This window comes from Nyctereutes procyonoides, unplaced genomic scaffold, assembly GCF_905146905.1.
Source record: "Nyctereutes procyonoides isolate TBG_1078 unplaced genomic scaffold, NYPRO_anot_genome, whole genome shotgun sequence".
NCBI lineage: Eukaryota > Metazoa > Chordata > Mammalia > Carnivora > Canidae > Nyctereutes > Nyctereutes procyonoides.
In genome coordinates, this window is record NW_026575132.1 from 28486422 (window position 1) to 28509118 (window position 22697).

Consider the following 22697-nt stretch of genomic DNA (forward strand, 5'->3'; position numbering starts at 1 on the left):
CCCCGGAGCCGTCCCTAACGTGGTCCCCGGAGCCGTCCCTAACGTGGCCCCCCGGAGCTGTCCCTAACGTGGCCCCCGGAGCCGTCCCTAACGTGGTCCCCGCGTCCCTAACGTGGCCCCCAGAGCCGTCCCTAACGTGGCCCCCGGAGCCGTCCCTAACGTGGTCCTTGGAGCCGTCCCTAACGTGGTCCTTGGAGCCGTCCCTAACGTGGCCCCCGGAGCCGTCCCTAACGTGGTCCTTGGAGCCGTCCCTAACGTGGTCCTTGGAGCTGTCCCTAACGTGGCCCCCGGAGCCGTCCCTAACGTGGTCCTTGGAGCCGCCCCTAATGTGGCCCCCGGAGCCGTCCCTAACGTGACCCCCGGAACCGTCCCTAACGTGGCCCCCGGAGCCGTCCCTAACGTGGCCCCGGAGCTCGGCGGGCCGGGCGGGGCCAGTGCCTGGGGTCGGTACCTGCACTCGGGCCTCGGTGAGCTTGGCCCTCTGCGCCAGCTCCTCCCTCGTGTAGATGTCGGGGTAGTGGGTTCTCTCGAAAGCTCGCTCCAGCTCTTCAAGCTGCTCTGCGGTGAAGGTGGTTCGGCTCCGGCGCTGCTTTCTCTTGAGGGGCAAGTCTGGTTCCGAGTCGATGTCCGAGCCTTCGTCCGATTGGGGCGCGGAGGCTAAATGCACAGGAGGGAAAGCGGTAAGCCGGGCATCGAGACAGTCTGGCCGCGCTGAACCCGGTCCTGGAGCGTCCCCAGGGGCCTCCCGCAGTCGCCCAGCCCCTCCTGCAGGGTTACTTATCAAATGATAAGCAACCTCTTGCCCTACTTTGTCTCCGAGCCCCCCAGGCAGATACCACTGTCCTCGGCATCTGTCACTCCGGGCCCGCTCTGAAATCTCCAAAAACAGGGACGGGCATTATTCCAGCCTATGGTCCCGGAGCTTCGCCCTGAACGGTGCCCCGTTTGTGTTTGATGAAGGAATCAAATTAATGTGGTTCCAAGTAAACCTTCACTACCTTTTACATGACGAAAGCTGTTAACAAAAGTAATCTTTAAAAAATTCCAAACTGACTTGGAATCTAAAAAGTCCATAATGGGGCGCCTGGGTGGGGGGTACTCAGTCGGTTAATCACCTGCCTTCGGCTCAGGTCGTGATCTCAGGTCCTGGGTTCGAGCCCCAAGGTGAGCTCCCTGCTCAGCGGGGAGCCTGCTTCTCCCTGGCCCTCTGCCTGCCGCTCTGCCTACCTGTGCGCTCTCTCTGTCTCTCTCTCTCTCTCTCTGTCAAATAAATAAACAAAATCTTTTTTTCAAAAAGTCAATAGTAGCAAATGGTTACAGGATTCCTACAAATTTATAGACTCTACTCCCATGAAAGAAATCATATTTAAATTTAGTCTTTTATCACTAGATACTGGGAAATATTTAAGGAGAGTTTAGATATTATTAATGAAAACCTCAAAAATAGGCTCAAGGAAAAGCAGGCATCATCTAGCAAACTGTCCCTACGCCGAAGTTCAGAGGCCCTGGGTCTCTCTGCTGAATGGTGAGCAGCTGCCCAGGACTGCCCAACTTGAGGAACACAGTGCAAAATAAAAATGTTCGTCCCTGTGTTCAAAAATTATTACAAATTTTGGGATGGCCACAACAGAGCATAAAAACCAGAGGGCCCTCTGGGCGTGGGGCCGCGGGTGGGTGACTGCATAGGTCACGCGTCCCTGAAACCAGCCCTGCGGCGGGCCCTTCCCCAGCAAAGTTTGAAGTTGCCTGTGTTCGCAGGCATCAGGGGAGGAGATCTTCCACACTGAGCGTGCAGGTATCTACAAAAGGGAAGGAGAACTGGGAAATTAAGAATTTGCCCTGATGATATGGTTTGACGTCGGTGCGTTCTGGCCGTAACAGAGAACCTGTCCGCCTCTGCAGGGGTCTGAGGTTGGAGTCCAGCAGACACAGGGCTCTGGGAAGATAGCAGCCCTCTCCCAGAGGCCTTGGACATCCAGGAGCGCATAGATGGCCATCATGGGGCTCCCAGGCCACCTACTCAGCAGAACTCAGCAGCCCGAGCGGCCTTGCTCCTGAACACATCCAAACACGCTCTGAAAACTCCCCCCAAATAACTGGGGGATCCTCTGAGAAAGGGGCTGAGATTGCTGTTAGCAAACAAGGAAGGAAATCCAGAAACTTGTAGATTGGTAGTGTCACTGTCGAGGTAACTCCTTTGCACGCTCAGGCCGTATAGGACCTGGGGAGATCCAGGTGGTGCCAGGAGCAAGGTCAACATGCAGTACTTCCTACACCACTCATTCTCTTTTACCTTAAGCTCAAACTCAACTCTGCCCTACAGAAATCCAAAATGTCATTCTACGTCAGGATATAAGCTACCCAAAGGGGCGTGCATCCAAATAACCAAATAAAATGACATATCATTTTAGGGATTTTTTTTAAATGTCTAATACTTTTATAATTTATTCACATTCAAATCGTAAAATTAAGAGATTGAATTCATAATCTATATGACTGAGGAAAACAGGTGCTTGTAGGGACGCCTGGGTGGCTCAGGGGTTGAGCGTCTGCCTTCGGCTCAGATCGTGACCCCAGGGTCCCGGGATCGAGTCCTGTATCAGGCTCCCAGCAGGGAGCCTGCTCCTCCCTCTGACTGTGTCTCTGCCTCTCTCTCTGTGTGTCTCTCATGAATAAATAAATAAAATCTTAAAAAAAAAAAGCAGGTGCTGGTACATAAAAGCAGAAGGGAACTATAATACATAGTGCATCTACTCTCTGTTAGCCATTATGCTTACTGGTTCAATCATGTTGTGTCATTTGAGATAAAATGGTCTCAGTTGATATAAATCTCATTTTAGGATTCTTAAAAAAATAAAATAGACCTGCTTTAAGTATGGGAATAGTTTAAAGGAGAACTTACATGCTAAGAAATGTGCCATTGATTGTACCATAAAATTCAAAAGCTCCCAATACAACTTACACGTGTATACGTTTGCTAAATGTGAGTCAAACTTTACAAAGCAATAATTGGTGCATCATTGCCAAGCAATGGATCTTGAACTTTTGGAACATCGGAATCACCCAAAAAGCTTATTAAAATCCAGACTGCTGACCACCCCCTCCACAGTTTCTGTTTGTGCGGGTGGTAGATGCCAACATTGTGGGTCCTAAGTGACCCTTTGAGAATTCCCTCAATAGAATATTTCAGATTATTATTTTCTCTCTTGAAATTCCCAAATACATAAAATATTTCCGGCTGCAACTTATCCAAACAGTGTTTCCACATATATATTTTTGAATTATAAATAATATAGATTTCCCAAGAAACAGATTATTCTTTCCCCTAAGACAATAAATCACCACGCAATGGTTACCTTTCTTCACTTGCCCTGACTTTTCCGTCTTCTGTGAATTCAAGTGAAAAACCCAACAGCATTTAAAGACTGACCAAAAGATTCCCCTGCCTGTGAAAACCTTAAATCTTTGCTTCTACTCTCTCTTACTATGATCCCATTAGGATAATAGTATGTGGAAATTTTCATGTTTCCTCTGGGAGTCTCTAAGGTTATTAAATCCTCCCAAGTAAATATGATGTGCCATGCACTGTCAGGTCAATTAATCAAAACCATCTCTAGTTTCTGAAGAAAAAGGGGGCTCCTTCAATTTACAAATACCAGTGAGAGTTAATTCCGAGGGTCGAGACCACCATGTTTCACCCTAACAATCAACATCCCCCAGAATATAAGCTTTGTGAGCTCAAGGCCTTTCTCTGCCTTGTTCACTGCTGGTTGCCTTGGAACATAGTAGGTGTTCGATAAACACACGTTGACAGAATGGAAACTACTGGTAAAATTGCAGTTTTGAGCCAACACTGATTTTTCTGCCATTATTTTGCACCTTTAAATGGGAATTCTGCTCTTCTGAGTCTCCCAACATCTACTCGAAATGAGATCTGGGAGTTTCGATCCTCAAAAATGATCTAGAAGATTTTGCAAGTATTTGCCTACCTGGATATTTCCGGGAAATAACTGTCCATTTTTTCTGAGGATTGTGATGTTTAAAAAAGGGTGAAGAACCACCAATAGCTAATGATTAAAAAGACTTAGAACATCTGGGAGTTCTGTAGGACAGCCTTCACATAGAGGCTGAAAATAAAATTTTCTTTAACAGGCTAATAAGTCACTACTTGTATTTCTAGACTGTTTATTCAAAAGCAATCCATGGTCGTATCTAACTAGGAAAACCTCCGCAAGGCATCATTTCAAAAGACACTGAGGCAATGACTTGCCTGATTTTTCTGCTGGAATGCTATCTGAACCAACTAATCCTTTTTGGCAATATGAAGCCACAGTTGTACAAGTTAATTCTAACTTTCCTCCATCTGTACACCCCAAAAGGATGTGGGCTTTAAAATATGTTAAGTCAGCAACCCAAGATTAATCTACCAGCTATGAAATACTAGCTATTTCTAAAGATGGAAATACTACTGGGTTTTTCTTATATCACTCAATAGATATAAAATGTGTACTGAACATGACTGACAATAATGTCATGAACTTGAACCTTCAGTTTTTATCAAAGACAAATCTGATACTTAAAACCCATTTTAATAGCACAAAAGAAATCATTTTGTTGAAATATCTTTATTCAACTTTAGATACTAGATACAAAGTACCTAATCTGGCTAAATATTACACCAAAGTAAAAAAAAAAAAAGCCTTTTTTTTTTTTTTTCAGACAGCCCCACGGAAAGATTGCAAGGCAGTTATCTAAATGAGGTAACAGATTGCAAGGATACAGCAACAAGATTAAACACACTCTCTTCGATAAAATGATCTCTTTGGATTATTTCTGCTGCCTGACCCTAATATTGAGGGGACATTTTCAACTAAAGTTGTTCAGTCATATTCTACACATGCCTTCACAAAGTTTGCTCTATTATTCATTAAATAGAGACATTGTTCCCCAATTTGAAAATTCGGAGTCATGCTCCTAGGAAATCCATGTTAACATACAGACACTACGTGTTCATTAACTAAATTTAAATTTAAAACATTTTTTAAAAAAGAAACCCATGTTAACATATAATACGTGGCTTTTTAAGTGGAGATTGACTTGCTTTAAATTGTGTAATTCTCAGATTTTATCCCAATCCATATTCTTGTCAGATTTTTTAACTTTATTTTCAAAACCCCTTCACCATCCATTCTCTGACTTATCCATTCATGTGATTCAATGACTCCAATGAACCTGTAGTAAACCTTAGCAAGAAGACAAGGATTTCTCTCTCTTCCTAATGTAACTACACAAAGACCCTGTGAAATAAATACACCATTGTACAGAAAAAGGAAACTGAGACTCAAAGACATTATTCAGATCACATGACCAGGGACGCTAGGATTTGACCCAGGTCTATGGGGCATCAGAGGACATACTTTCTCTCTTCTAGCCTGGTATGTTCTAAATAGGTGCTAAGGTCCTCTGTCTCTTTCTCCCTCTGTCTCTCTCTCTGTCTCTCTCTGTCTCTCTCTCTCTCTCTCTCTCACACACACACACACACACACACACACACACAGAGTCCTTTTTAAGAGGAGTACCGGAAAAAAAAAAAAAAGAGGAGTACCGGAAACAAATCCAAACAGGAATTCCAATGCAAATTATTTAGCTGCTTGCTACCTATTACTCTCCTCTGTCCCAGATTTTCAAAAACATCCTAGAATTGAATGAAATTTATGAAAGCACAACAGTTTGATTAATATTATACACCGAGTCAAATAATTTTCTAATTGAACTTAATTCAATCAACGAACATTTATTGAATTCTTTGCATATCTAAGTGTAGCTGTTAAAATAAGGATAAAGCTCTAAGAAATGAATCAATTTACCAAAATAATGAATTTAATTCTGAAAACAAAATAGTCAGTCTGACCATCTGCAGTCCCCTTTAAGAATCACCACCGACTCCTGATCCTACAATTCCCAGGTCCATCTAGAACATATTATTGATCACAAGTGGTTGAACTGATCACTCATTTTCTATCTTTACTAAATCCTTCTCTGTCTCTGTCTCTGTCTCTGTCTCTCTCTCTTTGCTATTAAAAACATGGTAGTGAAAGGATCTCACGTGCTGGAAAGTAACCTCAAACCATTTTTGGACAAAAGTGCAGGAATAAAAAACTTGAAATCTGTTGGGATAGTCACAAGTTATTCAGCAGACACCCTAGAGTGATCACAGGACAATATTGTCTCTCCTCAGGTGCCTCAATGTTTCAGCTCAGAGCTTTGTAAGAAAGTTCCTTTCTTCATTTTCTATCTCCAGCTAATTGTAGGTCTTAGGAGCCAAAGTTTTTAGTTATCCCAATGATTTCACTTAACTCCCAAGATTAACCTTGGGAAAGTGATCAGCATCGATGAAGAAGAAGAAGAAGAAGAAGAAGAAGAAGAAGAAGAAGAAGAAGAAGAAGAAGAAGAAGAAGAAGAAGAAGAAGAAGAAGAAGAAGAAGAAGAAGAAGAAGAAGAAGAAGAAGAAGAAGAAGAAGAAGAAGAAGAAGAAGAAGAAGAAGAAGAAGAGAAAAAAAAGATCAAGCATAGGCCACAATCATACCCCATAACCCACAGGATTACAAATTCTTCCTTCGGAAACAAATCAAACTGGGAGGGGAACGCAGAAGTATTACCACCAGCGGACCAACCATGAAGTTTAATTAAAGAAGGAATTACAGAATTAGAGAGTATGTCTTTGTCCGTTAACCCCTTGTGACCTCTTCTGTAGCCCGAAGAAATATTTCATCCTAGTTAACGCTATTATACATGAGATCTTCCCTCAATTTTATAGGGATTTAGTCACGTGGAATTCTATAATTATTGGTTTCCAGACCAATATAATTCAGAGATGGGAGACAGGCAAAAAATGGAGAAACAAAATAATTCACAAGCATGAATTTGGCACACTGTCTTTCTTCTCAGCAAGACCTTTCATTTGAATAATTAAAGAATCAAAACATGACAACCATTTAAACTCTATGTTTGTCCCAGATAGAACACAATGCAATGTACAGACACAGAGGAGGTTTGGGGGGGTTGGGGATCTCTCTCTGCGGGCTCTGAGGCTGACGTCCTTAGTCATTGGTCATTTCCTCGAAGATGGCCCCAGACCAAATCGGATGAGGTCTTTCCATCTGTCATCTTTGCAAGCTAGACTTTTGTACTTAAAGCTGTGTCTCGCTGATTAAAAATAATAATAATGATAATAATAAATTAAAATGAACCTAGGAATCGTGCCTGAGAGCTCCCTGAGCTCATTTCCTCCCATGTCTGGCAGGGATATTCCACAGGGTCTTCCAACGGGTCAGCTCGAAGTCGGGTGCACCTGCTTGGCTGACCGCAGACTGTCTCCCGTGCTGGCGTGAAGGGGACGATGGGACAGCTCACTGCTTTCTGCTGTGAAGTGAGTGGCCCTTTTACACTGAGAGAGATGTGAATGACCTCTCTCGTGTTTACTCGGGTGAAAGCCAGGAGGAGGGAAGCAAGACCGATATTCCCTCACAGACCCAGAGTAAATGACAAATGACATTTTCCCTTTGTGATCTTTGGGATTTTTGTTGACTTATTTGGAGCCTTTTGTTGGATCCCAAGAAATGGCCTGTGGCTGAGGCCTATTCTCCCGATTTCCACGCTCCATCTGTGGAATCCATCAACGGGGCATTTACCCTCATTCAGGGCTCTGACACCTGCCTGGCAGGGAGCAGCAGACACAAAGAAAGCCGGGAGTGGATGAGAAAGGGGAGGTTGGTTTTTTTTTTTCCAGAGGAGGGAGGAGAGAGGGGGAGGTTGAAATGGATGCACAGTAGGGGTTAATCCAAGCCAGTTGAGAGACTTCAGCACCTGGAAGCTTCTCTTCCACATTAATTCACAAGCTGAGAAGTAATCGGTGACATTATTTTTTTAAGTGTGTTTAAACTGTACACATATCAAGGAAAGAAAAGAGACATAGGAAAGGAAAGAGATACACCTCAGAAAGCAATAAACGGAAGATTTAGGAGAGAATCCCAAGGTAGATCTAGAAAGCCTGCTTGACCTAACACACCATCCAGCATCAAAGCGAACTCCGCAGAACTCCTAAGTCGGGAGCTAGGAGCTGAGGAGCTGTTATTCTGTTAGTTGCTAAACCAGGGGAGATGGTTTATAACCTCATCAGTGGCCCATCTGGGGGGGTGAGGGGGGCTTGTTTTGTTTCTGTTGCCTCTACAACTTCTCCAAATGTGCCAGCCTCGAATCTTTAACAAAGTCCAAAAAAAGATAGAAAGAATAGAATAGAATAGAATAGAATAGAATAGAATAGAATAGAATAATAGGATAGGATGAGATGGGATAGGATGAAAATAAAATAAAATAAAATAAAATAAAATAAAATAAAATAAAATAAAATAAAATAAAATAAAAATAAATAAAATAAAATGTAGGACAATCTATGGCAAGAATATCATGGGCTTTCTGGCAGAAAGGCTCTTTTCAGAACACTAAGTCTAACTCTGAGCCTCCTGCTCCTGCCCCGCAGCCCGCTTGGGGCTGGAGCACTGTAAGGCTATCCCCCTCCCCTCTGACCCAAGCCCTTCCCTCGGAAGCCGCCTTCTCCCAGCACGGGGTCATTAGAAGGAAAATAAGCTCCTGCCAGGTTGGTGCTAATCAAAATAGCACAAATAAACCCTGACACTCAACAACTCCCCGAGTGCCTGCTGCCCTGGGAGGAGAGTACAGATTGGTTCTGAACCCGCCAGGGCGCGGGGCGGCAGCCACAGGCCCGCCTGCACCACCACCACCACCCCCCCTCCCCGCCCGGCCTCCAGCCCCGGGGCCCAGGCGAGCGCACAACACAGACCGCTGGGTGTTCACCTAAGATAAGGGCGCCCGAGCCGGCACACCTGGCCAGGCAGCTTGCGAGCCAGGTGACCCCAGGGCCGGCGGTCCCAAGGAGAACTTTGAATGTCAGGTGCAGGCTTGGACCTAGAAACCTCGCTCTGGATGCAGTCCCGTCCCAACAGCTGTCGCCACCTCACCCTCAGTCACCCACAAGGTCCCCTTTGTAACAACGAGGCTAGAGAGACAGCCTTGCTTTGCCTGCGAGCGTCGCAGCCCTGCTGTGGGCATTCTTACTAACAGGACGTGGAAGCACACAGCGTGCTTGCGCCCCTTCTCCGCCCCGACCCGGCAGCAGCCCAACTGCTTGAAACCCCAGGCTTCCCGCGAGGAGGACGCACTCCTTGCTCAGAGGCCCTGACGTGGCCCAGATGAACTCCTGGCTCTTAAACCCTTTCTGCGGGGCCGCGTGTGCACAAGGGCTGCCTTTACGAAAGGAATCTGTCACCGAGAAGAGATGAAGTCGCCCTTCCCACCGCACCACCCCTGCGAAGGATTTTTATTTGCAATTTTTTTTTTCTTTTTTTGATGATTGCCTTGAAAACTCCATGGTAACTGCCACCAGGGCGTTTCAAAGAGAAAACGAGAGGAAAGCCCCAAGAAAATGTGTTGCTATTCAATTAGGAGAGCTGATGAGTCAACTAATTAATCAGGGAACAGCTTTCGAAGAATAGTCTCCCGTGATAAGAATTTTCCCCCCTCAAGAGCTTCAAAGTCGGTCATAATTAAAATTAAGACCCAGCGCTCTCTCGGCAGGCGAGTCCCGGTGGCCCTCGAAGCAGGGAGCCGGGTTCTGGTCTCGCTGGGACCGGGGGCACAGGGCAAGGGAAGGTGACTTGCAGGCCGAAGGGGGAACAGGTAAACAGTAGCCGCCGAGAGAGGAAAGGAGCCAAGTGACTTTTATTTACAATCGCCAAGAGAGAGGCTATTACTGACCATATGTGCCACAATTGCCCTCTTATCACGGGCTGGCCATCATGTCCTTTGGGAGCTGTTAATGAACTGGGTAATTGAGCTGCTGACATGTGTTACCAAAACAAAACAATAGGAAGAAGAGACAAATGAACATTTTATTTGCCAATCAGAGTAGGTTCAGCTTTTCACAGAGCTGCCGCTAAGTAACTGGCTGAATGCATAAAACAGTGCATTGAAAGCAAGCAGATGCAAGCACAATAATAGTTAACTGACAGCTTATGGCCCATCTGTGCTTAACATTTTGTTAAAGAAATTACTTGACTTGCTAAAGAGACAAATCATACAGCTGCCCCGAGCGCGGCATTGTAAGAGATAAATCATTAGCTAAACTGTTTCATGCTTAAAATGACAATGCTTATTAACAGTTATGTGGGGACATTTTGTCAGCACAGCTTGACGCAGTTATTACTTGCTAAAAATGTGGCAACTCGTAGATATTCAAGAGGACGGGGTTGGGGGGGGACACTGCGCACAATCTGAAAGAACGGTGGGCGTTTTGAGTCTCTGATGGTGAAATGTGCATTTCTAAGATGACACAAATGGAGGGAAAAAAACAAAACGAGACAAAAACAACACACAAACCAACCTGTGAAACGGACCACAGGACCATGTGCCATGGGGCAATCACGGACCTTCCTGCCGTTTGCACCTTATTGACCCAGGACGGCAAATGCTCCCATTCTGGGGTGAGAGCCATTGATGTCACCCATGATATCAGAACAAAAAAAAAAAAAATAAGCAGCTTAAGGAGTAACGGCGTCTAGCCCCTTTACTTTCTCAAACATATTCACCTTCCTCCTTTGGAAAAGGATCTCTCTAAGAGGGAAAGAAAAATCATGCTGCAAAAGATTGGCTTTATGAGAGGACTGAGCTTATGTTTTCGTTACTTGAATTGAAACCACATTTTTTTGGGTCCAAGCGTGGTTCAGCCAGTGCCATGGAGAGCGACTTACCTCTGAAATCATTTCTGTGTAAACTGGTTAACGAGAGGCAAAACAGGGATCTCTCAAAGCCCGTTTTGTGATGATTCCTTTGACATTCTGGGCAAAATTAACTCAAGAGTAGCTATCGTGGTATAAAAAAAGGCTGCGATTCTGACTCACTGACAGCCTATGAGGGCCAACCCCTGCTTCCTTCCTCCTTTAGGTATATTTTCTTTCATCTCTCCCCCCCAAAAAAACCTATTTGGAGGCGGATTGTCATCCCCATCTTATGGATGAGAAAAAAAGGAGGTCCAGAGTAATGTAACCTATGTGATCCATGAGAACTCGGAAAGGTTATCCAAATATAAGATCATATATATCGAATATGAGATCTAATTAACATCACCATTGGAGGAACAAAACTGATGTGGGTTGGAAGGAAAACTGAAGCCAATATCATCACATTTTTTTCCCTTCCTGGCCTACTGCGCCAGGACTCAGATGTCACAGTCAACCCTGTAAATCAGTTGTGAAAACATGACCATAAAAGGTGAGCCGTATTCTCGGCGGTGGTTGGTGGATGTGAAAATTATGTTATGCACAGTTACTAACAAAGTTTCTGGCAGTGAAATGTAAACCCTAGCTATATATACAGAGCTTTAAAGAAGACACAATTAGACTTGTGACACGGTCGACAAAGACAAAGAACCACCCTGCCTTCATCTTTATTTCCCACAATTGGATATTTTTGCGATTATGGGCACCAGTCATGTTCAAGTCAACGAATAAACCCAAGCAGGATGTAGAAAAGAGGTAACAAGTGACACAAAGAGCCTTTCATGGGACAGGAAACAAAAGAATGCTTTTGCCACCCTTATTAAGACGAGACTACCAAAGACACACAAAACCTAAACAACTAAAATGTTACCCACAGCTACATTTTGCCAAGATTAGCATGACAGGAGATGTTTGGAAAAACAGACGAAAGGCAGATTTTTTTGTTTTTGTTTTTGTTTTTTGTTTTGTTTCGAAAGGCGGATTTAAGAAGAAAGTTAAATACCACACTTTTTTCGTGCCACAAACCTCCACCAAGAGATAAATGACTAAGCGACTGGAGATGCCAGGGCAAAGCATTTACAGAACTGCAGGCTCATCAGATCCCCGAGGCCAGCCCCTGCATTTTGTAGCTGAAGCCCAGGGAGCAAGGAGGGTTGCCCCAAATCACACATCCTTCAAAAAACAGCTACGGGCTGCCTCGGATGTGGCTGATACGGTCTCTTCGACACCAAGGTTGCAAATGTGAATAATGTATGGAGGGGGCGCCCGGGGGGCTCCGGGGTTGAGCGGCTGCCTTCAGCTCAAGGCGTGACCCCAGGGTCCCGGGATCGAATCCCGCATCGGGCTCCCCACAGGAAGCCTCCTTCTCCCTCTGCCTGTGTCTCTGCCTCTCTCCCTGAGTCTCTCATGAATAAATAAAATCTTGAAAAAAATAATGTATGGAGCTGAAACTCAGAAAGTAAAATTCAAATCACCAAGCTCCCACTGCAGTGCTCTCTCCACGGAGGCCATGCAGGAGTCTATACAGCAGATTATCCAGCCATGCCCTGCAGCAACAGGAAGATTAAATGGCCTCCCAAGGCTGAAAAACCTAGATACATTATTTACCAAATAACAGAGCCACAGATTCTGTGAGCCTGCGATCTTTACTATAGAGACCAAATTAATACATAGATGCTCTAGCTGACGCCCCCCATACGGCATTTCGAGATTGTTTCTTTGCTTTTTGTTTCCTATAGGGTTCCACAAGAAAGAAAGGGGGCAGCGCAGGAAGCTTGTTTTGAAAACCCAAATCTTATCTGGATCCATTATCGCTTGTTGGGAGGTAGGAAGGTAATAGGTGGACACAAGTGAAAGAGGAAACTTTTCCTGGAGGCCACAGAGAAGGCTCGGCTCCCTTCTCGCTGGCACAGGAATTAGTGGCGACATCTAGGTCACCATCAGAAATCATGCACGGAAAGGCCACCAGGCAGGAAAGGCTTCGCCAGAGGCTGGGAGGAGAAGGATGAGGAAGAGACGGTGATCGCTCCCCCTCGTCCTGCACAGGTATGAGGCTCAGGTGTGGGGGGTTGGCCAAGCGGTCGGGATGACTGTGGAGACAATACGAATGACTTACCACCGCCCCTTAGATGGGGACAGCTGCTTTTGGAAATTTTGTTTTCTCTTCTTTGTCACCACTGAACTCAGAAGAGGTGATCGATTCCAGAGGTTTTGGCAAACGAACTGTAAGTCTTGGTGGAAGGCCTCCTGCTCTGGAGACAAGTCGATCTACTCCAGGTGCCCACTTGGCTGGCCACTTCCTCTCAGATTTGGGGAAAGCTGTTTCACCCTCTGAGCCAGCTTTTTTCCTTAATAAAATGTGGTTCAAAACACCTGCTTCCAAGGCTGATTTATAGGAAAGGTGATAGGGGCACCTGGGAGCTCAGCAATTTAGCACCTGCCTTTGGCTCAGGTCCTGATCCCGGGGTCCTGGGGTCGAGTCCCGCATCAGGCTCACTCCCCACAGGGAGCCTGCTTCTCCCTCTGCCTGCGTCTCTGCCTCTCCCTGTGTCTCTCATGAATAAATAAATGTTTAAAAAAAATAAAAAGGAAAGGTGATAGATTGTAAAGCGCAGAAGGGTTCCCAATAAACGAGATGTCCTCGGCAAACGCAGCCCCCTCTGCCTCCTTCTCTTTTGTATCGTCCAAGCTCACCGGGCATAAAGGAGTAGCAGGAGGAAAATGCTCTCTGTGTTTTAAGACTGAGAGAAAAGCAATCACCGGAACTTTCTAAGAATTCCCAAATTTGCGAGATGAGAGCATCATCCAATGTCTCATCTGCTCCCTCTTTCGAAGATCCTGCCCATAATCAGCCAATGTGTATGTATTCACTTAAAAGGATATTCGGCTCTTGCTCCATATCTAATTATCTTAAAAATCCAAAGCGTTGGCCAGGGTACGCTAGTCATGGCCCAGGACACGTGCCTGCGCTGTGGGATCGACGATGAAGGCAGCTATGAAAGTGAATACATTCTGTGCTCCCAAGTACCTCGGGCCTACACGAGAAGGCTGGCTGAACAAAAACCAGGCAACTAGCCTGAAAGAAAGGAAGTATACTTGGGCTCTCCTTTATGCCAACATTCATTTTGGTTTCCATGGGAAGGAACCTTGAACGTTGTCTGCTTGGGGGCAAATCCCCTTCTTCCCTCGTGCCTCTTGATATGTGTCTAAATAGCAAAATGAAATACAGCTTTGAGCAATTCACTCTCTGATCATTTTGATTCGTGTCCACAGCTGATGCGAACAGGTCAGGCACCCAACCTCAGGAAAAAAAAAAAGAAAAATGCCAAGCATTTCTTCAGTAGCTGGCTGCTTCATGAATTCCTGGACAACTGCCTTGCCTTTTCAGGAACAAGGTTTCAGAACTGAAGGGGAATGAATAAGGATGTGCTAGGAAGAAGAGAGTAATGGAGAGAAGAAAGAAGAGAAGAGGGTCAACTTTGCCATCCTAGCAAAGACGAGTCAGAATGCGCTAAGTGACTTCAGAGTCAGTGGGCTGACCCCGGGCACTCCTTTCCCAAAAGACTGATGACAAGTCCTTTTGAGTTGGGAAGGCCTGCTCGGAAGGACGGGAGTGGGAGAGCGAGGCTCTGAAAACATGTCCTGATCCTTGGCAGCTTTGAATAAATTACAGACCCTCTTGGATGCAGACCAAAGATAGTCCTACTCATGTTTTCCACCCACGCCAGCCAGTGATTTTTAACTGGGAATCACCCCATCAATACGTCAGGGCAACGCCAATATTTAATTCAATTCAAACTCCAGTCCTGCTCTTCTGCTACCCAACCGTAAGTTTATTCCTAAGAAGTGTTTGTCGGACAAGATATAGTTATATATTTTTGGTACATTTTTCTTTTCACATTATAAATGTGTATTATGTTATAAAATGAAATTTGGGTGGTGCCTAAAAATAAAAAAACAACAATAATCCCAGAATCCAAAACAATCACTATTGATTTTAAATTAGGGAGTTAGGTTAAATAAATGGTTGGTTGGATGCATGGATGGATGGATGGATGGATGGATCAAAAGTGAGATACTTAGTTTCTTTTCATCCTTTTGTTCTGTATATATTATTAACAAAATGTACGTTTTTAAAAACTCTTTCTTGAGGACGCCTGGGTGGCTCAGTGGTTAAGCATCTGCCTTCAGCTCAGGGTGTGCACCCAGGGTCCTGGGATCAAGTCCCACATCAGGCTCCCTACAGGGAGCCTGCTTCTCCCTCTGCCTGTGTCTCTGACTCTCTCTGTGTGTGTCTCATGAATAAATAAATAAAATCTTAAAAAAAAAAACTTTCTTGATCCACTACACCTTAAAAAGGTAAATAAAAAACTTAAAAATTTTTAAAAAATAAAAAAGCAAATAAAACTTTTCCCTCCAGCAAATAATTCCAGTGAGTTTATCTTTGTTGTTTTAGTAACCACAATAGATTTGGTTGATAGTATGACTGACATGTGAAAATTTAACTTGAGTTCTGAAATGATGTAGCACTGTTCCTGCCAGTTTGCTCATGTACACCTGTAGATACATTTGAATGTGCAAATATGAGTGTTTGCCCGTCTCCATACATGAGGATCACGATGAATGGCATGTATTCACATTGCGTTCCCATGATGCAGGCATGTAATTCATTCAAACGAGCACAGAGGCTGTTCCTTACATCTCACTATAAATGAGCCAGTTGTATTCAGATCTTACCAAAGCCTGAAGCGTCAGAGGTGGTTGTCTTTACCGACCACTCCTGTCAGTCCTCATCCCCATTTCTAACCAGGCTGTAGCTAAGTAACCAGAGCCGCTACAATGCTTCCTTCTCCCTGAGAGAAGCCAGAGCAGGACCAGTGCGTGAATATCTGAGCATAAGACTGTGCGCAGAGAGAGACAGCGGCTAGAGAAGAAAACCAACAGAAGAAAATCAGCTGAAGCACAGCAAGACGATACCCCGGGTACATAATAATGTAAACTACAGGGGCAAAAATTAGGAATACGTCACTGTTTAAAATTTTTGTTTCCACTGCTTTCTGGTGATCATGTTGTTGTTGTGTTAGATTTTATTTATTTATTCATGAGAGACACAGACAGGGAGACACAGGCAGAGAGAGAAGCAGGCTCCATGCAGGGAGCCTGACACAGGACTCGATCACGGGACTCCAGGATCATGCCCTGGGCCGAAGGCAGGCGCTCAACTGCTAAGCCACCCAGGGATTTCCCTGGAGATGATGTTTTATGTTAAACTTGAGGTTTGGCATAGAACGTGAAAAGCTAGAAATCACTTTAAATCATCATCAGATCTTTAACCTTACAGACTAAATGCAAAACAAAACTGAGTTTCAAACAGATAGCATGACACCTCTATCAACACCTGGCTTGTTAGTAGCAGAGTTAAATCTCAAAATCTCAAAACTCAAAACCTGTGAATGCTAAAGTCTGGCTCTTTCCTCTCTATCACACTGGCAATTCATAATTTTCTGTGGATCTCTAGTTGAATTGACTTATATTTCTCAATCAGCTATAGTAGCTAGAGTCCCCCTACTGAAATCACTGAATCTAAAAGATGAATGAGGAGCACCTGGCTGGCCCAGTCAGTAGAGCACATGACTCTTGATCTCGGGGGTCTTGACTTCAAGCTCCATGTTGGATGTAGAGCTTACTTTAAATAAGTACATACAGCATACATAAATAAAAATACATAAAAATACATAAAGCATTTTTAATTAAGAAAATTAAGATGAATAAAATGAAATGAGGCACTTTTGACTCAAATAGGGCCTGGGGGAGAAAATAAGCATTAACCTCTCAAGCATTCCATATACACATAGCCAACATGATGCTGTTTTTGTACCTAAATTTTTTTTAAGGATTTTATGTATGTATTTATGAGAGACACAGAAAGAGAGGCAGAGACAAAGGCAGAGGGAGAACAGGCTCCATGCAGGGAGCCCAATGCGAGACTCGATCCCCGGACCCCAGGGTCACACCCTGAGCCGAAGGCAGACGCTCAAACGCTGAGCCACCCAGGCGTCCCTGTGCCTAAATTTTAACATTCTTTACCTCATAGCTTTATTACAACTCTGTGAGTTGGACATTGGCATCCTTTCCTTAAAAATAAGGTTGACGCAAAGTGTTTAAAAGGACTCGCCCAAAGTCTCATCAAGCCAACTAGGTGTTAGTCAACTAAGTGCCAAGAAGATAGATAATCACCAGTCTTCCTCTTAAAATGCACAAAAATGATTTCTATCATCTATTAGAGTCATTCACAAGTTTCTTCACTCCAGTAACATGTATATTCAAATATTGTTCACTGATAACTATTGTTCTAAGAAATAACGATTTATGTATTTCTGAGTAAATCGGCTTTAAAACATAGAAAGTTATTAATTAATGTGAAGTTGAACATGTACACAAAAATCTGCTAAGGGTTCACTGAGAGGAATTTAAATTTTTATTTGGACCAGAACAAACCCGTGTTCCAGAACCCCAGGGGCTTGCCAAAATAGGCCAAGGAAGGATTGATCGTAACTTGACTTTCTTGCCCTCACTCATTGCTCCACCTGGAGTGCCTTTCTGCCCATCTTGACATGATGTCCACATAGGTCTCAAAACCCAGATCCACAAAACTTCACCTGAACTTCCCACTCATCAATACCCTTCCTTTCTCTGTACTTTGAGAGCACTTCATATTTTCCATATATTCAGCACTTGTCATTCTCAACTACTGACCAAACTTCAAGGTCAACTCTTTTGCAGCCACATAGTCCTAAGACTGACCTCTTCCTTGGATTTGTATGAATTTAGCTATGGGTCCCAGCAGACTTTTTCATTCAAAGGGTCAAACAGTCATAGGTCAGGAAAGCAACTAGTAAGTCCATACAGACAAATCTAACAAATGCAAACCCTGCCAAAGAGCAGGTTCTGAGAAATCTTGGTTGCCAGTTGAGTAGTTCTGCAAGCAAAAAATTAGAGGCCATTGCCAGTTGAGTAGTTCTGCAAGCAAAAAATTATAGGTCATTCTATGAGCAGTGGCTTCATGTGTCAAAAGTCAATGGTTACTTTGACTGCTGTGATGCTGGGAAGCTTACAAAAGAAGAGAAACAGACTGATGGTGCCGTGGCTTTATCACAAAATTAGGGAAGAATAACTGAAAGAGGTATGAAGACCATTCTACTTCAATCTTTCCTCGGATTCCAGTTAGTCTGGGAGGCATCCACAGGCCATAGGTAAAAAGACCCTTTCTTGGCTTCAGCAGTTACCAATGAGAGAGCAATATGTGAAAGTATTCAGTAATATTCACAAAACATATATGTTTTTATCATCATCACCGCCACATTGCCATTATTATTATAGTAGATAGTGCAGCACCAATTATACAAAACTTACAAGCCAATAGTAAATTAAAACTGCATTATATTAAGCCTTTCACTTTCCCTAGAAAATAAAAACACACATGTGTAAGAGGTTCTTCTCTGATCAATTAAAACACTTGCCCCTCTTTCCCCAAATGTCTCTGTTTTCTTTGAATACAGGAAGACACAGTGTCTACATGTTCCTTTCCCAGAGAAAAGCTTTCCTTTTCACAATTTCTTCTTTAACCTTAGGCCTTAGAGAAGATTAACTCTCGCCTTCCAGAATCTTACATATCTCTCAACAAAGATGTTCTTCTCCCCTTCCGAAGAGGTTTGAGTGAGTCCCCAGCCTGAAAATAGACACATGTTTCATGGAGTCTACAGCCTCTATAGTTTGGGGGCGGGGGAGGGAATCCTCTAGAAAAAAAAAAAAGAAGAAGAACACAAAACTAGCTTAATTTTGCATGTTTTACAAAATCACATGACATTGTTGGGGCCTTTGCAGGAATTTGAAAGGAGTGCTTATCAATGAAGGCTCTGAAGTTTGCTTCATTGTAAACCCACTTCTGCTCATGAACCTCTGGTCAAACCAGAGAGGCCCTAAATGCAGTGCATAATGTAGAGACATTCTCTTTCCAATGCACCCTTCCTCCCACCAAAGGTGTCAATCATCCCTCAACAGCAATGACAACCCATTCTACCACAAGCAGTAGAGACAGATGAGTCAACCAATACTCATGATTATAAACTACCTGGAGTCCTCAGAGGCACCTGGGTGGCTCAGTGAGTTAGGCACCTGCCTTCAGCTCAGGGTCATGGCATTGAGCTCTGTGTTGGGCTCCCTGCTTAGCGGGGAGCCTGCTTCTCTCTCTCCTCTGCGCCTCCCCCTCACTCATGCTGTTCTCTCTCTCTCAAATAAATAAAACCTTTTTAAAAAGAAACTAAAATACCTAGAGTCCTTCACAGGGGCATGGCATTTCTTCCTCAATTCTGCTGAAATCAACCCTTGAAGTAGGCACTTCCTCAGCCTATCAAGAAAGCTTATCCTATAAACCATAACCATGGAGACGTGCACATCATAGATAGTTCAGAGAATCTAATGGTGAATATGGAAAGCTGTTTTGCTTTGTTTTCTAACCTTAAAGAGGAAGTATCTTGGAACCTGAAGCACATCCTAGGTAGTGATCTCATGAGTGTGGTGATACCCTCATGAAATCACTACCATGAGTGTGGCACCTTTATGTGTATGTTGCTGATACTTATGGGGCCTCAAAAGGAATGCATTGAAATGATTTGGAAAATTCTGTTTTAAATACTTTTCTGCAATAGATATGTATGACTTTTATTAATAATGGAAATAGTTCCAGTATTGAGAAGTATTTTTTACAAGAATCTGCAAATAACCTTGTGAGTCAATTCAACATTTTTTAGCCAGCGTGCAAAATCTTTTTATACCTAAAAGATGACACCACTAGTACCCCCCTAAACTTGAAAAAAAAAATCAGAGTAAGAATCATAAATCCCACAAAAATGTTGTGCATGTAAGTCAACTTTGTAACATCTTGCCTAGGAAATATTTTGCACCGCGGAGACTTGGAAAGAAATATGGTGAAAAATGAGACTTAGTCCAGTGCTCTAGAAATTGAAGTGGAAGAAATAGGACAATCACAAAATTACAAGGAAAAAATAATGCTTTTCCTTCAATTGTTTGGCTATTCCAGGCACCAGGATATTAGAGCTTCACTTAGCCAAATATTACCTTGCATTTCTTCTTTACTTGCATCTGAAGATGCAGCTTTATTCTCATCTGAGATTTCTTGAATTCTGAATATGATACAGGATTTCACATAACTTTACCCCAAATGACTTACTTGGGACTAGAATTCTTTACATTTCTTCCCACTTGTAAATTGATCAAATACTAATTTCTGCTCATTCAGAACACTTCTAACACATCACATGAGGAAGATTCACTCAACATGAAACTCGGAGCCCGACCTTGCTAAAACCCCACAAAAGTGGAAACGCATATTTGCACTGATAGACCACCTACCCCATCACTTCCGTTGTCTTCTAGAAGGTTCCATTTGGATAGCCAATTTGGGGTGAGCAAGGAAGACTGCCGACACCCTGTCACATGCTCTGCTGCATAACCAGAAGCTGTCAAAAGAAAGAGCTCGAATGATGGGCATCACCATAAACCCAGATATGGTGCTACGGAATAAAATCATTTCTTCCAATGGAAGACGTGAAGGTCTACACCAGGAATCAGCCAAACACAAACCACTGCCTGTATTTGCATGTCCTATAACCTAAGGATGGTTTCGACATTTTTAAATGGTTGGGGGGAAAATCAAAAGAATAACATTAGCACAGGAACACTTAATCAAGTCTTGGTTTGGTGTTCATAAGCAGAGCTTCTTAGAATATAGACACACCCATTCATGCATGTATTTTTTTATGATCACGTGCTACAAATGCAAGCTGACAGAGACCAAGGGTCTGCAAAACCAAAAGTATTCACTATATAGTCCTCTACAGAAAAAAAAAATCAGCTGGCCTACCCAACCACTGACACTGTACGGGTACTCATCATACACAAAGTACCATGTCAAGCATCTCTACTTGCTCTCATTCATCTAGTCTTCAAATTAACACTATTCTCTCTCTCTCTCTCTCTCTCTCTCTCTCTCTTTTTTTACAGAAACAGCAACATAGCTTGGTATGGAGTGGAGGTGGCATAACACATGTAGATATTCACGTTCATAAATTCTGTGCCAAACTTCATCCCCACACTCCCTGTCACCACTAAAGCCTGTCATCACTACCACCATCCAAAGGCAAGTGAAATACAGAGCTCAAACTCTCACTCTTCCATAACACGACACGTCCCAGTCCTCCTGCAGTGTGGATGGAGGGGCACCTTGTCCTAGCTCCTCCTGCTGTCACTCCCCCGTGTCCAGGCGTGGATGAAGCCACACCTGTAGGAGAATTTTTCCCAGGACAGTCCAGGTCTCTGTGCCATTATTCGACTTTACACGGTAGGTGCCAGGTGTATTTCATGGGCTACTTACACCCAGGAACCACGCCATTGCTCGGTTCACAAGGAGAGAACAAGGAAACGCTTTTGATTGGACACCAGTTTTCCAGGTGATCTGAAGTCTTGCTGCCACGGTTGCTTTAGCATAATGTTGAACCTTGCTTTGACTTCAGACTCCTGCGTTATCTTGCAGCTCCATGCTGTGCGCTCGACCTGGGCCATGAAACACTCCCTGACTACACCCGCAGAAATGCTGGGACCATACTTGTCGACTCACTCCCTCTTGCCCTGATGCCCCGTACACTACTCCCATCCTTTTTATCTAAATAGCCACCGCCAGGGCAGCAAATTTACCCATCAGGTAAACAGAGAAGCTTGGGGCAGCGCAAAAGAAAGAAGCGGTGTTCTAGTCCCAAGATTCCAGTCTCAACCCCGATGGCCTGTTGGGCAAGTTGCCTAAACTGCATTGCTCTCATATTCCCCACGTGTAAGGAACAGTAACAACCCACTGGTGAGTGCGAGGAACAAATTTACAGGGGTACGAATAGACTCTGCAAAATGCAGAGTACTACAGGAAGGTGAAAGAAAGGCAAGCGGCAGTGGTGAAGTATCCAAGGTGTGTCTCGGCTGGCAGCAGCACGCTGACCTTCTCAAACCCTGAAGACATTTTGGGCTGTGACTCGAAGATCCAAAGCTTCACGCTGACGAAGATCCTGTCCGTCTACACGAGCCAATCGAGGTGATGCACCATCAGCAACAGCAATAAAACAAGCTATCAAAGCTGTAGCCAGAGGCCAGATCACAGGACATGACCTACAGCACGCATCTGTTTAGACACATGCTTTCTTTTCTAGGGAGGGAAAAAAGAAGCCAACGTGTTTAAAAGCCTCACCACAAAATGTTCCCCTCCTTCTACCTTCAGTTACAGAGCAAAGGCTACTTGGTGCCCACTGTCTGGCCCATTCTGTGCAAAGCCATACACGCAAAGAGGTGAACAGAACAGAGCTCGCAACCTAGCAAATACCACATTTTCAAATGGTGACATCCAGTCTCCAGGAAATGCCAATTGCCAATGTCTTGTTCTGTTTGGTTTAGACGGAGAGTTTCACTTCAAGTTTTCAGCCCGACATGTTAGATGGTCAACTAGATAACAGTTGGACTTCTAATCCCATTTTGTGTTCGGCGGATGTGTTATTTGTCGGGGAATGGGGGAGGGGGCTGTCACAGGCGGTCTCACCTTACGTTTACATTGGTTTTGTTGCTCTGAAATATGCTTGTCTGTGCTGACATGCTTCCTCCCGCTGTAAGCACCATCAACGCTTCATTTTTTAATTTTTTTTAAGGATTTTATTTATTCATGAGACACACAGAGAGGCAGAGACACAGGCAGAGGGAGAAATGTGGGACTCCATCCCGGGACCCCGG

At 44.0% G+C, this 22697-nt stretch overlaps 1 protein-coding gene across 3 annotated transcripts in view; it reads right to left on the bottom strand.

The window, feature by feature from the left end:
• Positions 1-22697, bottom strand: part of PAX3 (paired box 3) — a 97531-nt gene that overhangs the window by 31471 nt on the left and 43363 nt on the right. For all 3 annotated transcript variants that reach the window (XM_055345401.1, XM_055345400.1, XM_055345399.1), the window contains exon 5: positions 452-657. In XM_055345401.1, coding sequence (XP_055201376.1) covers positions 452-657 — 206 coding nt within the window. The remainder of the gene's footprint in view (positions 1-451; positions 658-22697) is intronic.